The sequence below is a fragment of the Hyla sarda genome, chromosome 2, assembly GCF_029499605.1.
Source record: "Hyla sarda isolate aHylSar1 chromosome 2, aHylSar1.hap1, whole genome shotgun sequence".
NCBI classification, from domain to species: Eukaryota; Metazoa; Chordata; class Amphibia; order Anura; family Hylidae; genus Hyla; species Hyla sarda.
This window is the reverse complement of record NC_079190.1, coordinates 502,540,945-502,562,369: the sequence shown is the minus strand read 5'-3', so window position 1 is coordinate 502,562,369 and position 21,425 is coordinate 502,540,945. Positions and strand designations below refer to the sequence as shown.

At 44.7% G+C, this 21,425-nt stretch overlaps 1 protein-coding gene across 1 annotated transcript in view; it reads left to right on the top strand.

The window, feature by feature from the left end:
- LOC130357527 (oocyte zinc finger protein XlCOF6-like) overlaps window positions 1–21,217 on the top strand; it is a 46,351-nt gene extending 25,134 nt beyond the window's left edge. Inside the window, 3 exon segments of the mRNA XM_056560222.1 lie at window positions 17,738–17,813; window positions 19,796–20,562; window positions 20,564–21,217. Of these exon segments, the coding sequence (XP_056416197.1) occupies window positions 17,738–17,813; window positions 19,796–20,562; window positions 20,564–20,836 (1,116 nt within the window). The 3' untranslated portion in view covers window positions 20,837–21,217.
- Window positions 21,218–21,425: the final 208 nt, after the last annotated feature.

The following is a 21,425-nucleotide window of genomic DNA, read 5'->3' as shown; positions in this document are numbered from 1 at the left end:
GGGAGGGGGGGGAATGTGACAAGGGGGGGAGAATGTGACAAGGGAGAGGGGGGGATGTGACAAGGGAGAGGGGGGGATGTGACAAGGGAGAGGGGGGGATGTGACAAGGGGAGGGGGGGGATGTGACAAGGGGGGGGATGTGACAAGGGAGGGGGGGGAATGTGACAAGGCGGGGGGAATGTGACAAGGGAGGGGGGGGAATGTGACAAGGCGGGGGGAATGTGACAAGGCAGGGGGAATGTGACAAGGGAGGGGGGAAATGTGACAAGGGGGGGAAATGTGACAAGGGAGGGGGGGGAATGTGACAAGGGAGGGGGGGAATGTGACAAGGGAGGGGGGGAATGTGACAAGGGAGGGGGGGAATGTGACAAGGGAGGGGGGAAATGTGACAAGGGAGGGGGGAAATGTGACAAGGGGGGGATGTGACAAGGGGGGGAATGTGACAAGGGGGGGAATGTGACAAGGGGGGGAATGTGACGAGGGGGGGAATGTGACGAGGGGGGGGGAATGTGACGAGGGGGGGAATGTGACGAGGGGGAGGAATGTGACGAGGGGGGGGAATGTGACGAGGGGGGGGTGTGACGAGGGGGGGGTGTGACGAGGGGGGGGGGTGTGACGAGGGGGGGGGTGTGACGAGGGGGGGGGGATGTGACGAGTGGGGGTGTGTGACGAGGGGGGGGGGAATGTGACGAGGGAGGGGGGAATGTGACGAGGGGGGGGGGGGGAATGTGATGAGGGAGGGGGGAATGTGACGGGGGGGGGGGGAATGTGACGAGGGGAGGAGAATGTGACGAGGGGGGGGGATGTGACAAGGGGGGGAGATGTGAAATAGGCGGTGGGCATAAAATGGGTAGGTAGATGTGAAATGGAGGTGATTGGACATGAAATGGGGGGATTTCACCATTTTTTTTATTATATCGCAATCACACATTTTCCCCATATCGTGCAGCCTTAATTGTGAAGAAATAAAAGTTGTGTTTTCAGGTCAGTGTCATATATTGTGAATAGTAGTCCCCCCCCCCCCTTCATATCTCAGTGAGGTTCAGGACGGCACTGCCTACTGTAATCCATGGAATACTCACCTAGAGTCGTCCTCATGTCTTGTCATTTTCTGTCATGTTGAGGTCTCGTTCCTCTTTGTGTCATAAACCTTCTTTATATGTGCAGGAAATATGGAGGTTTGGTCTGTGAAATCCTTATAATATGTTTTATGTGATATAATATGGAGAATTACATCTATGTGAGATAAAGATGGAGAGTCCTGTGTATGGTGTCATGTCTGGAGGTGGAGGGACACAAGACATCATGGTTCCCAGTATACATGTTGTTGTGCTCTCCCCCTCCCCCACCTTTTCCCCACAGGTTGTTTCTGTACTTAGTTATTCTGCCCAGCAACAGCTGTTCTGATAAGAGATGGATTCCTGGTTCTGATTGGACGCCCAGATTCTGCCCAGCAACTGTGATCTTCTGCCCAGCGATGCTTCTGCCCCCAACAGCATTCTGATTGGCTACTAGTGTAGAGGTGGAGGGACACAAGACATCATGGTTCCCAGTAAACATGAGGAAATGCTTTACTTTTTAGATTTTTTTGATGTCATGACCACAGTGCTCTCTGTGACCTCTGCTGTCCATTTTAGGAACTGTCCATAGTTACATAGTTACATAGTTAGTACGGTCGAAAAAAGACATATGTCCATCAAGTTCAACCAGGGAATTAAGGGGTAGGGGTGTGGCGCGATATTGGGGAAGGGATGAGATTTTATATTTCTTCATAAGCATTAATCTTATTTTGTTCCAGGAATGTATCTAATCCTGTTTTAAAGCTGTTAATTGTTCCTGCTGTGACCAGTTCCTGAGGTAGACTGTTCCATAAGTTCACAGTTCTCATGGTAAAGAAGGCGTGTCGCCCCTTGAGACTAAACTTTTTCTTCTCCAGACGGAGGGAGTGCCCCCTCGTCCTTTGGGGGGTTTAACCTGGAACAGTTTTTCTCCATATTTTTTGTATGGGCCATTAATATACTTATATACGTTTATCATATCCCCCCTTAAACGTCTCTTCTCAAGACTAAACAATTGTAACTCCTTTAATCGCTCCTCATAGCTAAGATGTTCCATGCCCCATATTAGTTTAGTCGCGCGTCTCTGCACCCTTTCCAACTCCGCAGTGTCCCTTTTATGGACAGGTGACCAAAACTGAACAGCATATTTCAGGTGAGGCCGTACCAATGCTTTATAAAGGGGGAGTATTATGTCCCTGCCCCTCGAGTCCATGCCTCTTTTTATACATGACAATATCCTGCCGGCTTTGGAAGCAGCAGCCTGACATTGCATGCTATTCTGTAGTCTGTGATCTACAAGTACACCCAGATCCTTCTCTACCAGTGACTCTGCCAGTTTAATCCCCCCTAAGACATACGATGCATGCAGGTTATTAGTACCCAGATGCATAACTTTACATTTATCCACATTGAACCTCATTTGCCAAGTGGATGCCCAGACACTTAGTCTATCCAAGTCATCTTGTAACTTATGCACATCCTCTATAGACTGTACCGTGCTACAAAGCTTGGTGTCATCTGCAAAGATAGAAACAGAGCTGTTAATACCATCCTCTATATCATTGATAAATAAATTAAACAACAGCGGTCCCAGTACTGAACCTTGGGGTACACCACTAATAACCGGGGACCAATCAGAGTACGAATCATTGACCACCACTCTCTGGGTACGATCCATGAGCCAGTGTTCAATCCAGTTACAAACTAAAATTTCCAAACCCAAACACCTTAACTTACCTGTCAGACGTCTATGAGGGACAGTATCAAACGCTTTAGCAAAATCCAGAAACACTATATCCACAGCCATTCCTCTGTATACACAGCCCCCCTCTATATACACAGCCCCTCTCTATATACAGAGCCCCCCTCTATATCCACAGCCATTCCTCTGTCAAGGCTTCTACTCACCTCTTCATAAAAGCAAATTAGATTGGTTTGACAACTTCTATCCTTAGTAAACCCATGCTGGCTATCACTTATAATACAATTATCCCCTATGTATTCCTGTATGTAATCCCTTATAAGTCCTTCAAACAATTTACCCACAATGCACGTTAAACTTACCGGTCTATAGTTTCCTGGGGAAGACCTAGAGCCCTTTTTGAAGATTGGCACCACATTCGCCTTGCGCCAGTCCCTTGGCACAATACCAGACACCAGAGAATCTCTAAATATCATGAACAGGGGTACAGATATTACTGAACTTACCTCTCTAAGAACTCTTGGGTGTAGTCCATCCGGTCCTGGGGATTTGCTTACATTTATATCACTTAACTTACCTTGTACCATCTTACCTTGTACCATCTCTACATTAAGCCAGTTCAGTACATTACAGAGCAGGAGAAAATCCCCATAGCAAATGTATGCTGCTCTGGACAGTTCCTAAAATGGACAGCAGAGGTCAGCAGAGAGCACTATGGTCATGACATCCAAAAAATCAAAAAAGTAAAGCATTTCCTCTGTAGTATATAGCCACTAAAAAGTACTGGAAGGATTAAGATTTTTTAATAGAAGTCATTTACAAATATGTTTAACTTTCTGGCACCAGTTGATTTAAATAAAAAAAGTTTTCCACGGGAGTACCCCTTTAACGACGCAGGACGTATATTTACGTCCTGCGCCGGCTCCCGCGATATGAAGCGGGATCGCGCCGCGATCCCGCATCATATCGCGTCGGTCCCGGCGCTCATCAACGGCCGGGACCCGCGGCTAATGCCACACATCGCCGATCGCGGCGATGTGCGGTATTAACCCTGTAGAAGCGGCGGTCAAAGCTGACCGCCGCTTCTAAAGTGAAAGTGACCCGGCTGCTCAGTCGGGCTGTTCGGGACCGCCGCGGTGAAATCGCGGCGTCCCGAACAGCTTGCAGGACACCGGGAGGGCCCTTACCTGCCTCCTCTGTGTCCGATCGGTGAATGACTGCTCCGTGCCTGAGATCCAGGCAGGAGCAGTCAAGCGCCGATAACACTGATCACAGGCGTGTTAATACACGCCAGTGATCAGCATGAGAGATCAGTGTGTGCAGTGTTATAGGTCCCTATAGGACCTATAACCCTGCAAAAAAAAAGTAAAAAAAAAGGGTTAATAAAGGTCATTTAACCCCTTCCCTAATAAAAGTTTGAATCACCCCCATTTTCCCATAAAAAAAAAGTGTAAAAAAAATTAAAAAAACATATGTGGTATCGCCGCGTGCGTAAATGTCCGAACTATAAAAATATATCATTAATTAAACCGCACGGTCAATGGCGTACGCGCAAAAAAATTCCAAAGTCAAAAAAAGCTCATTTTTGGTCACTTTTTATACCATTAAAAAATGAATAAAAAGTGATCAAAAAGTCTGCTCAAAACAAAAATCATACCAATAAAAACTTCAGATCACGGCGCAAAAAATGAGTCCTCATACCGCCCTGTATGGGGAAAAATAAAAAAGTTATAGTGGCCAGAAGATGACATTTTTAAACGTATAAATTTTCCTGCATGTAGTTATGATTTTTTCCAGAAGTGCGACAAAATCAAACCTATATAAGTAGGGGATCATTTTAACCGTATGGACCTACAGAATAATGATAAGGTGTCATTTTTACCGAAATATGCACTGCGTAGAAACGGAAGCCCACAAAAGTTACAAAATGGCGTTTTTTCTTCGATTTTGTCGCACAATGATTTTTTTTTTCCGTTTCGCCGTGCATTTTTGGGTAAAATGACTAATGTCACTGCAAAGTAGAATTGGCGACGCAAAAAATAAGCCATAATATGGATTTTTAGGTGGAAAATTGAAAGGGTTATGATTTTTAAAAGGTAAGTAGGAAAAAACGAAAGTGCAAAAACTGAAAAATCCTGAGTCCTTAAGGGGTTAAGGCCATTTTTTGCAAATCTGACCTGTGTCACTTTATGCATTAATAACTTTGGGATACTGTTTCGCCGAGCGCTCCGGGTCCCTGCTCCTCCCCGGAGCGCTTGCGGCGTTCTCCCTTCTGCAGCGCCCCGGTCAGACCCGCTGACCGGGAGCGCTGCACTGACATTCGCGTTGGGGATGCGATTTGCATAGCGGGACGCGCCCGCTCGCGAATCGCATCCCAAGCCACTTACCCGTCCCGGGTCTCCGGCTGTCATGTTCTGGCGCGCGCGACTCCGCTCTCTAGGGCGCGCGCGTGCCAGCGCTCTAAGATTTAGAGGGCCAGTGCACCAGTGATTGGTGCCTGGCCCAATCAGTCTAATTAGCTTCCACCTCCCTGTGTATATTACCTCACTTCCCCTGCACTTGATTGCCGGATCTTGTTGCCTTGTGCCAGAGAAAGCGTTAGTGTTGTCCAAAGCCTGTGTTCCAGATCTTCTGCTATCCACATTGACTACGAACCTTGCCGCCTGCCCCGACCTTCTGCTACGTCTGACCTTGCCTCTGTCTAGTCCTTCTGTCACACGTCTTCTCAGCAGTCAGCGAGGTTGAGCCGTTGCCGGTGGATACGACCTGGTTGCTACCGCCGCAGCAAGACCATCCCGCTTTGCGGCGGGCTCTGGTGAAAACCAGTAGCAACCCTAGAACCGGTCCACCGACACGGTCCACGCCAATCCCTCGCTAACACAGTGGATCCACATCCAGCTAGCCGAATCATAACAGATGCTTTTACTAATAAATTTGATTCTGAGATTGTTTTTTTGTGACATATTCTAATTTAAGATAGTGGTAAATTTTCGTTGATCATTGCATAATTTTTTTGTGAAAAATTCAAAAATTTGGAAAATTTTGCATTTTTCTGACATTGAAGCTCTCTGCTTGTAAGGAAAATGGGCGTACCAAAATAAATTACATATCAATTCCCACTAGTAAAAATCCGACACTCATACTAAATGAGGCCCTATGTCTATTTTATGTTGGCATCATAAGGTTTTCATGTTTTTACTTTTTGAAGACATTAGAGGCCAAGTATAGCAGCAATTTGCAAAATTTTCACGAAAAATTCATAATCTGTATTTCCAAAGGTGATCCAGGAATGCAGCGCCATAAATGTACGGCGCTGTGCGCTAAGAACTTCTTATTAGTGCCGTACATTTACAGCACATGTCCTTAACCTCTTAAGGACGCAGGGCGTATGGATACGCCCTGCATCCCGAGTCCTTAAGGACGCAGGGCGTATCCATACGCCCGTGGGAATTCCGGCCCCCACCGCTAGCCGGTTGGGGACCGGAGCCGGATGCCTGCTGAAATCTTTCAGCAGGCATCCCGGCATATCGCCCAGGGGGGTCATTATGCCCCCCCATGTCGGCGATCGCCGCAGATCGCTGGACAATTCAGTCCAGCGATCTGCGGCGATTCCGGGTCAATCGGGTCTCCAGTGACCCGGTGACCCGGAATTACTGGCTGTTCGGGGCCGTCTCTGACGGCCCCGAACAGCCAGAGCCTGCAGGGGTGAGGTGGCACTGGTGCCACCTCACGATCGCCCTGATTCGTCGGCCGGATTACCGGCCGACCAATCAGGGCGCCTGCTGCGGGTGTCACTCCCGCACCCGCTCCGCCCCTCTTCCGGAGGGCGTGAGCGGGTGCGGGAAGACGACCCCGGGTGCTGGGGACCCCGATCCCCGGCGTCAATGTTGGGATCGGGGCCCCAGGAGCGACGGCGGCGGCGAGGGACAGCCTGCGATGGAGCAGCAGCAGGAGGTGAGTTACAGCCTCCTGCTGTTGCTTAGCAACAGCTCCCAGCATGCAAAAAGGGCATGCTGGGAGCTGTAGTTATGCAACAGAAGGAGGCAGACCACCACAACTCCCAGCATTCCCTTATGGGCATGCTGGGACTTATGGTTTTGCAACAGCTGCAGGCACATTTTTTCTATGGAAAAGTGTACCTTCAGCTGTTGTATAACTACAACTCCCAGCTTGCACAAACAGCTAAAGTGCATGCTGGGAGTTGTAGTGGTGCATCTGCTGGTTGCATAACTACAACTCCCAGCATGCCCGTTGGCTGTCGGTGACTGCTGAGAGTTGTAGTTTTGCAACAGCTGAAGGCACACTGGTTGTGAAACTTAGAGTTTTTTTTTTACCTAACTCAGTGTTTCACGACCGGTGTGCCTCCAGCTGTTGCAAACTACAACTCCCAGCAGTCACCTTACACCATGCACCGTACATGCTGGGAGTTGTAGTTTTGCAACAGCTGGAGGCACACTGGTTTTGAAACACTGAGTAAGGTCACAAATTCCGTGATACATAACCAGTGTGCCTACAGCTGTTGCAAAACTAAAACTCTCAGCATGTACAGTCTGTCAGCGCAGGCTGGGAGTTGTAGTTTTGCAACAGCTAGAGGTCCCCCCCAATGTGAATGTACAGGGTACACTCACATGGGCGGAGGATTACAGTAAGTATCGGGCTGCAAGTTTGAGCTGCAGCAAATTTTCTGCAACAGCTCAAACTGCCAGCGAGAAACTACTGTGAACCCCCCGCCCGTGTGACTGTACCCTAAAAACACTACACTACACTAACAAAAAATAAAATAAAAAGTAAAAAAACACTACATATACACATACCCCTACACAGCCCCCCTCCCCTCCCCAATAAAAATTAAAGCATCTGGTACGCCACTGTTTCCAAAACGGAGCCTCCAGCTGTTGCAAAACAACAACTCCCAGTATTGTCGGACAGCCGTTGACTGTCCAGGCATGCTGGGAGTTTTGCAACAGCTGGAGGCACGCTGTTTGGGAATCACTGGCGTAGAATACCTCTATGTCCACCCCTATGCAATCCCTAATTTAGGCCTCAATTGCGCATGGCGCTCTCACTTTGGAGCCCTGTCGTATTTCAAGGCAACAGTTAATGGTCACATATGGGGTATCGCCGTACTCGGGAGAAATTGGGCTTCAAATTTTGGGGGGTATTTTCTGCTTTTACCCTTTTTAAAAATATAAAGTTTTTGGGAAAAGAAGCATTTTAGGTAAATTTTTTTTATTTTTTTTACATATGCAATAGTCGTGAAACGCCTGTGGGGTATTAAGGTTCACTTAACCCCTTGTTACATTCCCCGAGGGCTCTAGTTTCCAAAATGGTATGCCATGTGGGCTTTTTTTGCTGTCCTGGCACCACAGGGGCTTCCTAAATGCGGCATGCCCCCAGAGCAAAATTTGCTTTCAAAAAGCCAAATGTGACTCCTTCTCTTCTGAGACCTGTAGTGCGCCAGCAGAGCACTTTTCACCCCCATATGGGGTGTTTTCTGAATCGGGAGAAATTGTGCTTCAAATTTTGGGGGGTATTTTCTGCTTTAACCCTTTGTATAAATGTAAATTTTTGGGGAAACCAAGCATTTTAGGTACATTTTTTTATTTTTTTTTACATATGCAAAAGTCGTGAAACACCTGTAGGGTATTAAGGTTCACTTTACCCCTTGTTACGTTCCCTGAGGGGTCTAGTTTCCAAAATGGTATGCCATGTGTTTTTTTTTTTGCTGTCCTGGCACCATAGGGGCTTCCTAAATGCGGCATGCCCCCAGAGCAAAATTTCCTTCAAAAAAGCCAAATGTGACTCCTTCTCTTCTGAGACCTGTAATGCGCCAGCAGAGCACTTTTCACCCCCTTATGGGGTGTTTTCTGAATCGGGAGAAATTGGGCTTCAAATTTTGGGGGGTATTTTCTGCTATTACCCTTTTTAAAAATGTAAAACTTTAGGGAAACCAAGCATTTTAGGTAAAAAAATGTTTTTTTTTTTTTACATATGCAAAAGTCGTGAATCACCTGTGGGGTATTAAGGTTCACATTACCCCTTGTTACGTTCCCCGAGGGGTCTAGTTTCCAAAATGGTATGCCATGTGGGGGTTTTTGCTGTTCTGGCACCATAGGGGCTTCCTAAAGGTGACATGCCCCCCAAAAACCATTTGACGCTCCTTCCCTTCTGAGCCCTCTACTGCGCCCGCCGAACAATTAACATAGACATATGAGGTATGTGCTTACTCGAGAGAAATTGGGTTTCAAATACAAGTAAAAATTTTCTCCTTTTTACCCCTTGCAAAAATTCAAAAATTGGGTCTACAAGAACATGCGAGTGTAAAAAATGAAGATTGTGAATTTTCTCCTTCACTTTGCTGCTATTCCTGTGAAACCCGTAAAGGGTTAAAACGCTTACTGAATGTCATTTTGAATACTTTCGGGGGTGCAGTTTTTATAATGGGGTCATTTATGGGGTAATTCTAATATGAAGACCCTTCAAATCCACTTCAAACCTGAACTGGTCCCTGAAAAAAAGCGAGTTTCAAAATTTTGTGAAAAATTGGAAAATTGCTGCGGAACTTTGAAGCCCTCTGGTGTCTTCCAAAAGTAAAAACTCATCAATTTTATGATGCAAACATAAAGTAGACATATTGTATATGTGAATAAAAAAAAAAAATTATTTGAAATATCCATTTTCCTTACAAGCAGAGAGCTTCAAAGTTAGAAAAATGCAAAATTTTCAAATTTTTCATAAAATTTTGGGATTTTTCACCAAGAAAGGATGCAAGTTACCACAAAAATTTACCACTATGTTAAAGTAGAATATGTCACGAAAAAACAATCTCGGAATCAGAATGATAACTAAAAGCATTCCAGAGTTATTAATGTTTAAAGTGACAGTGGTCAGATTTGCAAAAAATGGCTGAGTCCTTAAGGTGAAAAAGGGCTCAGTCCTTAAGGGGTTAAAGGGTTAAAGGGGTACTCCGGTGGAAAAAAAAAATTTCAACTGGTGCCAGAAAGTTAAACAGTACATTCAGTATGTATCGGCTGCTGTATACTACAGAGAAAGTTCTTTTCCTTTTGTATTTCTTTTCTGTCTTACCACAGTGCTCTCTGCTGACACCTCTGTTGTTGGGGTTAATAACTCATTTATAAATAATGAATTATTAATTATGGTCAACAAAAATATGAAAAATATTATAACTAGGGATGAGAGAACTTTTCAAAAATGTTATTCGGCCGATTCGCCGAATTTTCCGATAAAGTTCGTTTCGTTCCAAATTTTTCGCGGCGAATCTATATTAAATAAGGCTATTTCTAGCCTACATACAGCCTCTATAGGGGTATAGAACACTTTGCTGTGTTCTAAAACACATATGGAGTGTGCTGGGGTAGTGAAATATTACTGTTACTCAGAATAACATGCAGATTACCGGCATCGCTCTTAGAATCACTGCCGAACAGCAGCACAATGACAGAGCCTGGTGGTGGCATCGGTGTCAGAAGACCATATAGTGGCTGAATGGCACAGCGTGGAGGTGTTGGCAGAATGAGGAGACCATATAGTGGCTGAATGGCACAGCCCGGAGTTGCCAGCAGCATGAGTAGGCACTAGGCCTTCACAATCCCTAGGATTAAAAGATGAATTAAGAAATTTAAACCGAAGATTTTGGATAGCGGGTGCTACCTATGAGAAAATGTGAAATTCCCAGACCCAGGCCCAACAGCGGCATCAGTAACCCATATATTGCCTGAATGACACAGCCTGGAGTTGGCTGATGCACAAGTACACAGCAGGGCTTCACAATCCCCCCCCCCCCCCCCCAAAAAAAAACACCACAATTTTAGAAATTTTTGAAAAATATTTTGGATAGCGGGTGCTACCTATGAGAAAATTTGAAATTCCCAGACCCAGGCCCAGCAGCGCCATCATTTTTTGATTTGAAATTGAAAACAACCTTTGCGTGTCCCGGACCCTAGCGTGGGGGTACGAAGGACCAAATCCAACAAGCCCCCACAGAGCTCATGTGGCCGTGAGATTTAGGCGCAACGTCTCCATTGTTTCCAAGACTTCTCGCCAAGGCAAACCATGTGAAGAACAACGTGACACCGCCGTGACCTGCACACATGGTATGCTGAAGGGCCATTGAGACTTGTCCGGGCAGTGGAGGCTTAAGACACAGTGGAGGATGTGGAGGCGGAGTAGCACACTGTCGCAGGACCAACGGGCTGACAGAGTGTAGCAGGAAGCAGCATTGAGTACACACCAGGGCTTCAGAATCCCAAAGAAAAAACAACCATTTTTAAAATAATTTTAAGAATATTTAGGACAGCAGGTGCTACCTATATATTGCTTGAATGACACAGCTTGGAGTTGGCTGATGCATGAGTACACACTAGGGCTTCACAATCCCTCCAAAAAAACACAACAATTGTAGAAATTTATGAAGAAGACTTTTGGATAGCGGGTGCTACCTATGAGAAAATGTGAAATTCCCAGACCCAGGCCCAGCAGCACCATCAGTAAACCATATATTGCCTGAATGACACAGACTGGAGTTGGCTGATACAGGAGTACGCACCAAAGCTTCACAATCCCTAATAAAAAAGACAAACATTTTTGACGAAAAATGTTAACGAAAATTTAGGACAGTGAGTGCTCTCTATATATTACCAGAATGACTCAGCCTGGAGTTCGCTGCAACATGAGGAGACCATTGAAATGTGTGATTTTTTTATTTGAAATTTAAATCAAAATTGGTGTCCCGGACCCTGCCGTGTGAGTACAAAGGACCTAATCTCACAAGCACCCACAGGGCTCATGTGGCCGTATGATGTAGACGCAATGTCTCCATAGCCCTGACTGGCCATTTTTGTTTTTTGTACCATTGTTTAAGAACAAGCGCATATCCAAGAGTCCAGAAGACTCTATAATGCAGGATGGTGGACCACCAAAAGACATTCTTCTATAAAATAATGTTTTTTATTAAATAAAGAAGCAGAGTTCATCCCTCTGCGTATTTTTTTTGAAAATTTTACTTAAAAAATCACACACAACAATCGTTCAATGGTGTAATGGTTGTTATTGTGGAAAATTCAAGTTTATTACTGTGATAATTATCAGAAAATTTGAAAAAAACACTACCCAAGAGTGTTTAATAACCCAATACATTGCACCATAAATGTTGAAATTTAAATTAAGCATGTATGTATATATTTCAAAAATCCTAAAATTATAGGCCCAAGCCCAGAAGCATCATGAAGTCAAGTAGTTCCTGAAAGACACAGGAGCAGTCAGGAGTAGGCATCAGCAGTACCCAAGAGGCTTTAATAACCCCTTACATTGCACGATCACTCGCGAGATCGAGCAATAACAGGTGTGTTATGCCCTCAGATGTCCGGGGCTGCACAAGCGCTACACTGAACGGACCAGCATGTGTCTATCTTTCACCGACAGGTGCGGGTAACCCGCTGAACTCCGTTCGCGATAGGGATCAGGGATTGCAATTATTTGCCAGGAAAGAAGAATCACAACTAAGCGCGGGTCATAAGCTCGGGTTCATTAAGTCCCTGCCCTTTGTACACCCCGCATGTCTCTACTACCGATTGGATGGTTTAGTGAGGTCCTCGGATCGGCCCCGGTGGGGTAGGAGAAGGCCCTAGCAGAGTGCCGAGAATTTAAAGATCATAGTTTAAATTTGCATTAAGCATGTATTAGCTACTGCTAAACTTCCAAAAATTGAAGGCCCAAGGCCTGAGGCATCAGGGAGGCAATTATTTACTGAAAGACACAGAATGAGTCAGGAGCAGTCAGGAGCAGTACCCAAGAGGGTTTCATAACCAACCCCTTACATTTAAAGATCAATGTTGAAGTTTGCATTAAGCATGTATTTAACTACTGTTAAACATCCAAAAATGGAAGGCCTAAGGCCTGAGGCATCGGGGAGGCAAGTAGTTCCCGAAAGACACAGAATGAGTACGGCATTCGCAGTACCCAAGAGGGTTTCATAACCCCTTACATTTAAAGATCAATGTTGACATTTGTATTAAGCATATATTTAGCTACTGCTAAACATCCAAAAATGAAAGGCCCAAGGCCAGAAGCATCAGTGAGGCAAGTAGTTCCTGAAAGACACAGGATGAGCCAGGAGCAGGCAATCGCAGTACCAAAGAGGGTTTCATAACCAACCATAATTGGGAAATGTTGGTTTAGCAGCATGGTCAATCTACTCTGAGGCATCTGGCATTGGTGGCTGGAAATCCTGGCTGATCCATCCATGATTCATCTTGACAAACATCAGTCTCTCCACATTTTTAGTGGACAGACGAGTTCGCCTTGGGGTGACTATGGCTCCGGCCACACTAAACACCCGCTCTGATGGCACACTACTGGCCGGGCAGGACAGCTTTTCCAGGGACAACTCTGCTAGTTGTGGCCATAAATCAAGTTTGGCTGCCCAGAAGTCCAGCGGATCTTCAATGGTTGTTGGCATGGTCATGTCAAGGTAAGCCACCACCTGCTGGTTCAGGTCCTGCTCCATGTCTACCTGCTGATGATGAGTTGCTTCACTATGCGTGTGAAGAAAGCTACTCATCAGCGACTGTAGACTCAGGCTGCTGCTGATTGAGCTGGTACTGTTCCTGCCACCCCTTCCCTCCCCAGCAGCCATGGCAGTGGAAGGTGAGCGCAGAGGGCCCCCCGAGTCAGACCTGCGAGCGGATGGACCATGTGGCCGATAGGCATCAGCCAACTGACTAGGTAGAATCTCTCTGTAGTAGGTCAGTTTGTTCTCCCTCTCAGTGGGTGTAAAAAAGGCCCCCATTTTGGGACGATAGGGAGGGTCTAATAAGGTGGAGATCCAGAAGTCATCCCGCTGACGAATTTTGACAATTCGGGGGTCACTACGCAAGCAACTGAGCATGCATTGTGCCATTTGCGCCAGTGACTCGGAGGGACTACCTGCCTCCATCTCCACTGCATACTGCCACGGTGTGTCTGGGTCCTCTGTCTCAACTTCCTCATAACTAGTGTTGCTCGCGAATATTCGCAATTCAAATTTCGCGAATATAGCGCTATATATTCGTAATTACGAATATTCGTTTTTTTTCTTTTTTCTTTTTTCAATATTCGCTTATGCGAATATTCGCATATGCGAATTTTCGTATATGCGAATTTTGTATATGCCAATATTCACATATGTTAATTTTCGTATATGCGAATTTTCGCATGTGCGAAAATTAAACGAGAATATAACGAATATGCGAATATTCGCGAATATATGACGAATATTCGTCCATATATTCGCGAATATTCGCGAATTCGAATATGGCCTATGCCGCTCAACACTACTCATAACCCTCCAGCTCCTCTGGCTGCTCCTGCTCCTCCTCTCCTGTCCGAAGACTAGAAACAACGGCCATCTCTTCCACCGTAAACTGTGCTCCGCTCTGCCCCTCATCATCCTCCTCCTCCAGTTCAGCCCCCACAGGGCTCATGTAGCCTTGAGATGTAGGCGCAATGTCTCCATTGCTGTGACCAGCCATGGTTTCAATCATTTGTTGTAGGAAATGTAGGAGTAGAATTACGTCGTTCATGGCGTAATCCAGGTGACTCACAAATAATGTGGCTTCTTCAAAGGCCCTCAGCAAATGGCAGGTGTCACGTATGAGCTGCCACTGGTTCACATTGTAGTTACGCAGGGGAGTACTCCTATCTGCTTGGATCATCAAGAAATCGGAGATGGCTTTTCTTTGTTCGTATAGTCTGTCCAACATATGGAGGGTGGAATTCGAACATGTGACAACGTCACAAATAAGACTATGTTGTGGGATACCGTTCTGATGCTGCAGCTCAAGGAAGGTGTGCTTGGCGGTGTACGAGTGGCTGAAGTGCATGCACAGTTTCCTTGCCATTTTCAGAATGTTTTGCAAATGGGGTGAAGACTTGAGGAAGTGCTTGATAACCAGATTCAACACATGTGCCATGCAGGGCGCATGTTTCACACTTCCTTGTCGCAGTGCGGACACGATGTTCTTCCCGTTGTCGGTCACCATGGTTCCCATTTCCTGATTTCGTGGAGTAAGTCATACTCTGATTTCTTTACAAATGAACTTTAGCAATTCCTGTGTGACTGCGTTCGCCAAGGCAAACCATGTGAAGAACAGCTTGACACCGCCGTGCCCTACACACATAGTGCGATGAAGGGCCACCGAGATTTGGACGTGCAGTGGAGGCCGAGGACACGGTGGAGGATGAGGAGGCGGCGTTGCACACTGTAACAGGACCAACTGCCTGGGAGCATGAGCGTGGAGGAGGAAGCGGTGGGACCTGTCCAAGTTGCTGTTGTGGCTGTGTAGGAACCACATTTACCCAACGGGCCGTAAAAGACAAGTAATGTCCCTACCCGTAGTTACAGCTCCACACGTCGGCGCTGCCGTGCACTTTTTAACACACCTACAGGCTCAAGGACTGGCCCACCTTCTCTTGTACAAACTTATGCAGGGCTGATACTGCCTTCTTCGCAAAGAAATGATGGCTTGGGACTCTCCACCTCGGCTCGGCACAAGCCATCAATTCTCTGAAAGGTGCAGAGTCCACCACTTGAAAAGGGAGGGACTGCAACACCAGCAACTAGCACATTCAACTTCTGCGCCGTTGGATGAGTGGGCACATACTGTTGTCTCTTGAACATGGCTTCGCCGATGGATTGTTGGCGGAATGGCTGACTAAAAGCGGGAGAAGCAGGAGCGACAGAAGGAGGGTTTGACACACAGCTCCCTTCGGCTGAGGTGGTGGAGCCTTGGCTGGATGAAGGAGGGAGCGGATGGCCACTGGGTGATGCAGCATGCTGGACCACTACATCGGAGCCACGGTTATCCCAGGCCGCTTTATGGTGGCGAAGCATGTGTTGACGCAGGGCCGTGGTGCCGACATTGGGACCCTGGCCACACTTCACCTTTTGCTCACAGATCTTGCATGTGGTTACGTGAACCTCCTCCGGATGCCTTATGAAAAACTTCCACACTGCTGAGTAGCTGATTTTCCCACCCGCAGTCCCCACTAATTGACTGCTACTGCCGCCGTCTCCAGGAACCCCTGTTCCACTACCTCCCGGAAAGGTAGGCTGCCGCGAAGCAGGTGGTCTCCCCCGGGCACCTTTGGCTCCTGAATTTCTACTACTGCCACCACGCTGACTGCCAACCGTGCTACCGCCTTGCTGCCTCAAGGGCAACCTGCAACTCTCTTCTCCTGATGATGAAGCCCCTTCTGCACCCAGCTCCCAATTGCGATCGTCTTCATCATCATCATCCACTGGTGTGTGCACATCACTGATGTCCTCCTCAGGTTCCCCAACAGTGTCTGCTTCAGGACCCTGAACACTTGCAACACTGCCTCCCACGTCACTCTCCGCATCACTACTTGGCCGCCTTACTGATGAGGACAGTAATATGCGTAACTATACGCAGAAAAAACTCTGTATTTTTGTAAAACACCAGCCGGTGAATACTATTGTTTGGACTTTGACGATATGGAGCACCTTGACAGATTTACAGGTATTAAATGGTACAATACTTGGATGTACCTATGCGGTATGCACTGATGAGGGCAATAATATGCGTAACTATACACAGAAAAAACTTAGTATTTAAAAAAAAACACAGCCGGTGAATACTATTGTTTGGACTTGCACAGTATGTAGCCCCTTGACAGATTAACAGGTACAAAATGGTACACATGCACTACAGTCCACTGAACAATCACGTATTTTTGAACAGCAGCAGGACCCAACAGTGCAGCACCACAAAAAAACTAAAAATACAGCTATTAAACCCTAAATTTCACTCTGTCACACAATTTTGAGCAGCAGAAGATTTGTGGAGCAAAAAAAAACTCACTTGAGCTGAAAAATGAGGAGATAAGATGCTTCAGAAAGTTCAGGCAGCTTGGAGATCTTTATGAGGCAGCTGACAGCTATCTGCCCCTCTCTGCTGCATTTGAGGAACTGTCCAGGGCAGGAGAAAATCCCCATAGCAAACATATGTTGCTCTGGACAGTTCCTAAAATGGACAGCAGAGGTCAGCAGAAAGCACTGTGGTCATGACATCAGAGAAATGTAAAAAGTAAAGCATTTCCTCTGTAGTATATAGCCCCTAAAAAGTACTGGAAGGATTAAGATTTTTTTTAAAGAAGTAAATTACAATTCTGTTTAACTTTTTGGCACCAGTTGGTTTAAAAAAAAAAAAAAAAGTTTACCACGGGAGTACCACTTTAAGTTGGGTGGGACCTATGGGGCCATTTTCCTCACAGGAGAGAAAATGCTGATTGTTTTCTCTGATTATCATATGAAAAGGTCTCGGAGTATCCCCGGTATCTCTTTAGATGTAAATAGGAGTGTTACCAATATGTTTCCGCCCTGCAATACAATGTGTAAATGAAGGCTGATCCCAGGAGGCCATAGAATGCTAAAACTGGTTGGACAGGTTCTGGCCCCATCATTATTACTTTACATATTGTAGGTGGGGGAGGGGAGGCCAATCTGATGGTGAAAAGGGTATAAAAGACCCCAGTATGGCTCATATGGGGGGAACTTACCAGGAGAATATACTTGGGACACTGGAGACACTGACTGGAGATAGAGAACTGAGTGTGTGGAGGGTCCATGTATGGTGACTAGAACATCTCTGAGGTGACTGGAAGTAGAAGGAATTATAAGATATTGTAATTGTTTCATATTTGTTGTTTATGCCGTGTGTATATTGTATGTGGGCTGGTAGGGTTGTGTCCAGGGCGGCTTTTTAGTCCCAGTCTGGCCCTGTCTGCGGCCATCACTGAACCCCACAATAATTGTAGGAAAGAGACTGGGATGATTGTTGATCCTATGTGATCACCACTTGAGGAGATCCTTGTGCAGATTGGTTCATACCTTCTAGGGGGGATGTAACACTCACCTGGATAGAAGATAAACTAAGGTTCCTTTATGTTTTTTCCTCAGGTCTATAATATGGAATCTTTACAGGAAAGTTCTGGAGGAACAATGAGTGGACTAGAAAACCCCATATCAGAGAATGGTAAGAGCCTTTCATACATCTTATGTTTTATTCTGTCATTATAAATTGCAGACTGAGGTTCCTTAAGATATTTCTTCCTGCTTTTTAGTGGTGGAGATGTATATTGTATAGATAGCGCTCATCATAGACAGGTAGTGGGCGCAGGGCAGAACTTAGGTCAGGGAGAGAAAGTGACGCGTTTCAGATCGCCCTTAGTCATACTAAAAACTTATCTGTCCGCAGCCATGTGTATATAAAGATCACATGATCTCCTACCAATAGGATTGGAAAGCATGTTTACCCTTCACATACATGATCATGATAGAGGAAAGTATTATAACATTATAATTGTATAAGTAAACATTTTGGTCTTTTTTTATTGTTATCTTGGCTATTTTTGCTCAGCTTTCTGGGTGCTGTAGTACCTTACATGTTTTGGTATGCTTTTCTGTCTAGAGAGTATTGCAATTCCCTGTATTCTTTGTGTCATTCTTCTCTTGTGATCTTGTATGTAAAGGGTTAATATTTTCCTCATTTACTACGGGAAGAAGATCATGTGATCTTTAGTCATAGATGGCCGGGACTAGATACTTTTTAGTATGACTAAAAAATAAAGACCAAAATGTTTACTTATACAATTATAATGTTATAATACTTTCCTCTCTTATGATCATGTATGTGAAGGTTAAACATGCTTTCCAATCCTATTGGTAGGAGATCATGTGATATTTATATACACACGGCTGCGGACAGATTGTTTTTAGTATGACTAAGGGCGATATGAACACCTGAAACACGTCACTTTATCTCCCTGACCTGTGTTCTGTCATTTTAATGTAATGGAATAAAGAATCTTGGATTTCATCCTATATCTCTGCTGGATCTTCTTGTTCTTATATAGAATCTGTTCCATGTGACTTGTAAGTATCTAATATGATGTTAGTATTCAAGAGGGGATCAAACATATAAGTCTGGACACTATAGGCCTTTAGGTGTAACCTCTCTTCTGGGTAAAATCTTTGAAGGTTTTCTAAGAGGTTCTATCCTGAGGTATCTCAGTGACAATAACCTTATCCCACACATCAGTATTGGTGTATGAGGGATCGGTCCTGTCAATCCAATCTGATCCCATTCAATGAGCAGGGCCGTTCTAATTGTCTTTGAGTCTGTGAGATAGAAAGGGTTTAAAAATATAGGAAGATATGTGTTAATAACTGACTATAAGAAACAGTGAGGGGTATTAAACCCTTTCTACCCCATCATGTACTATAATGATATGGTGGTATGCACTTTAATGACCCAAACATAGTCATCTAGTGACAAGTATTGACCATTTCCTTCATGTAGATGAGTTTTTACCAGGACATAAAATTGTATCAGACTACACTTCTGGTAAATACATGTATATGTGTGGGAAATGGGCTGAATATAAGATAAGATTCACTCCCCCGGAGCCTGAGATTCACTCCCCCTTGTATAAGAAAGAAACCAGAAAAGGGAGGTAGGGGGCTGTATAAACATAAGAAAAGTTTGTTTTCTTTATATTCTGTAAGTACCTAGAAATAAGTGATCCTGTTATCTACATGTGTTGACTGTATTGTGTTTTACTCATTGTATAGAACAAACCCCAGCACTGCTCCCGTAAAAAATGTACTTCTTTATTTTATAGCATAAACACCACAGGTACACAAAGACCAGGTAGACACAATTGACGCGTTTCAGCCCGTCAAATGGGCCTTAGTCATGACTAAGGCCCGTTGACGGGCCGAAACGCGTCACCTGTGTCTACCTGGTCTTTGTGTACCTGTGGTGTTTATGCTATAAAATAAAGAAGTAACATTTTTTGGGAGCAGCACTGGACATTGGCTTTGTTCTATATATTAGCATAGTGGAGCGGTCCGCACCAGTCCGTGCACTGCAGGACACGGAAGTGAGCTGAATATCTTCACACAGCTTGCTTGTGTTTTACTCTTTGTATTGATTTTAACATTGATCTCACACAGGAGAGAAGCCATTTCCATGTCCAGAATGTGTGAAGAGTTTTAGGAATAAATCATATCTTGTGGAACATATAAAAACTCACACAGGAGAGAAGACATTTTCATGTCCAGAATGTGTAAAGAGTTTTAGTCAAAAATCAAGTCTTGAAAAACATATGAGAACTCACACGGGAGAGAAGCCATTTTCATGTCCAGAATGTGTGAAGTGTTTTAGTCAAAAATCAAGTCTTGAAAAACATATGAGAACTCACACAGGAGAGAAGCCATTTTCATGTCCAGAATGTGTGAAGAGTTTTAGTCAAAAACCAAGTCTTGAAAAACATATGAGAACTCACACAGGAGAGAAGCCATTTTCCTGTCCAGAATGTGTAAAGTGTTATAGTCGTAAATCACATCTTGTGATACATATGAGAACTCACACAGGAGAGAAGCCATTTTCATGTCCAGAATGTGTCAAGTGTTTTAGGAATCAATCAAGTCTTGTGGAACATATGAGAACTCACACAGGAGAGAAACCATTTTCGTGTCCAGAATGTGTGAAGTGTTTTAGTCAAAAATCAAGTCTTGTGGAACATCTGAGAACTCACACAGGGGAGAAGCCATTTTCATGTCCAGAATGTGTAAAGAGTTTTAGTCAAAAATCAAGTCTTGAAATACATATGAGAACTCACACAGGAGAGAAGCCATTTTCATGTCCAGAATGTATGAAGAGTTTTACATGGAAAGCAAGTCTTGTGCATCATATGAAGAATCACACAGGAGAGAAGCCATTTTTTGTGCTTGGAATGTAGTAACTGTTTTACTACGAAATCACATCTTGTTATTCATCAGAGAACTCACATAGGAGAGAAGCCATTTTCATGTCCGGAATGTGGGAAGTGTTATAGTCATGAATCAAGTCTTGTGGAACATATGAGAACTCACACAGGAGAGAAATCATTTTCATGTCCAGAATGTATGAAGAGTTTTATATGGAAAGCAAGTCTTGTGCATCATATGAAGAATCACACAGGAGAGAAGCCATTTTTTGTGGTTGGAATGTAGTAACTGTTTTACTACAAAATCACATCTTGTTATTCATCAGAGAACTCACATAGGAGAGAAGCCATTTTCATGTTCACAATGTGGAAAATCATTTACCTAAGAAGCAACTCTTGTGGGACACCAGAGAACTCACACAGGAGAGAAGCCATGTTCATGCTTGGAATGTGGAAATGTTTTAGGCTGAAATCACGTTTTTAAACATCAGATGATTCACATAGGAGAGAAACCATTTTCATGTCCTGAATGTATAAAGTGTTTTACTAATAAAAAAAATCTTGAGGGACATCTGAGAAGTCACACAGGAGAGAAGCCATTGTCATATATAGTATGTGGCTAATGTGTTAACCAAATATCAAATCTGTGGATCATCTAAGAACTCAGACAGAGGAGAAGTTATTTTCATGTTTAGAATGTGTAAAATCTGAAGATCAGGGGGGAGATCACCATTATAGGGACACTAGAAATGCCCGGCTACAATACTGAAAACCATTACTGCTATTTCCACATCCAACTGGGTTTGGACTAAATGGACTGTATCCCAAAGTTCTTCTATGTGAGAATAAAGTATGAAGACTTCTCTTTGTTTCTT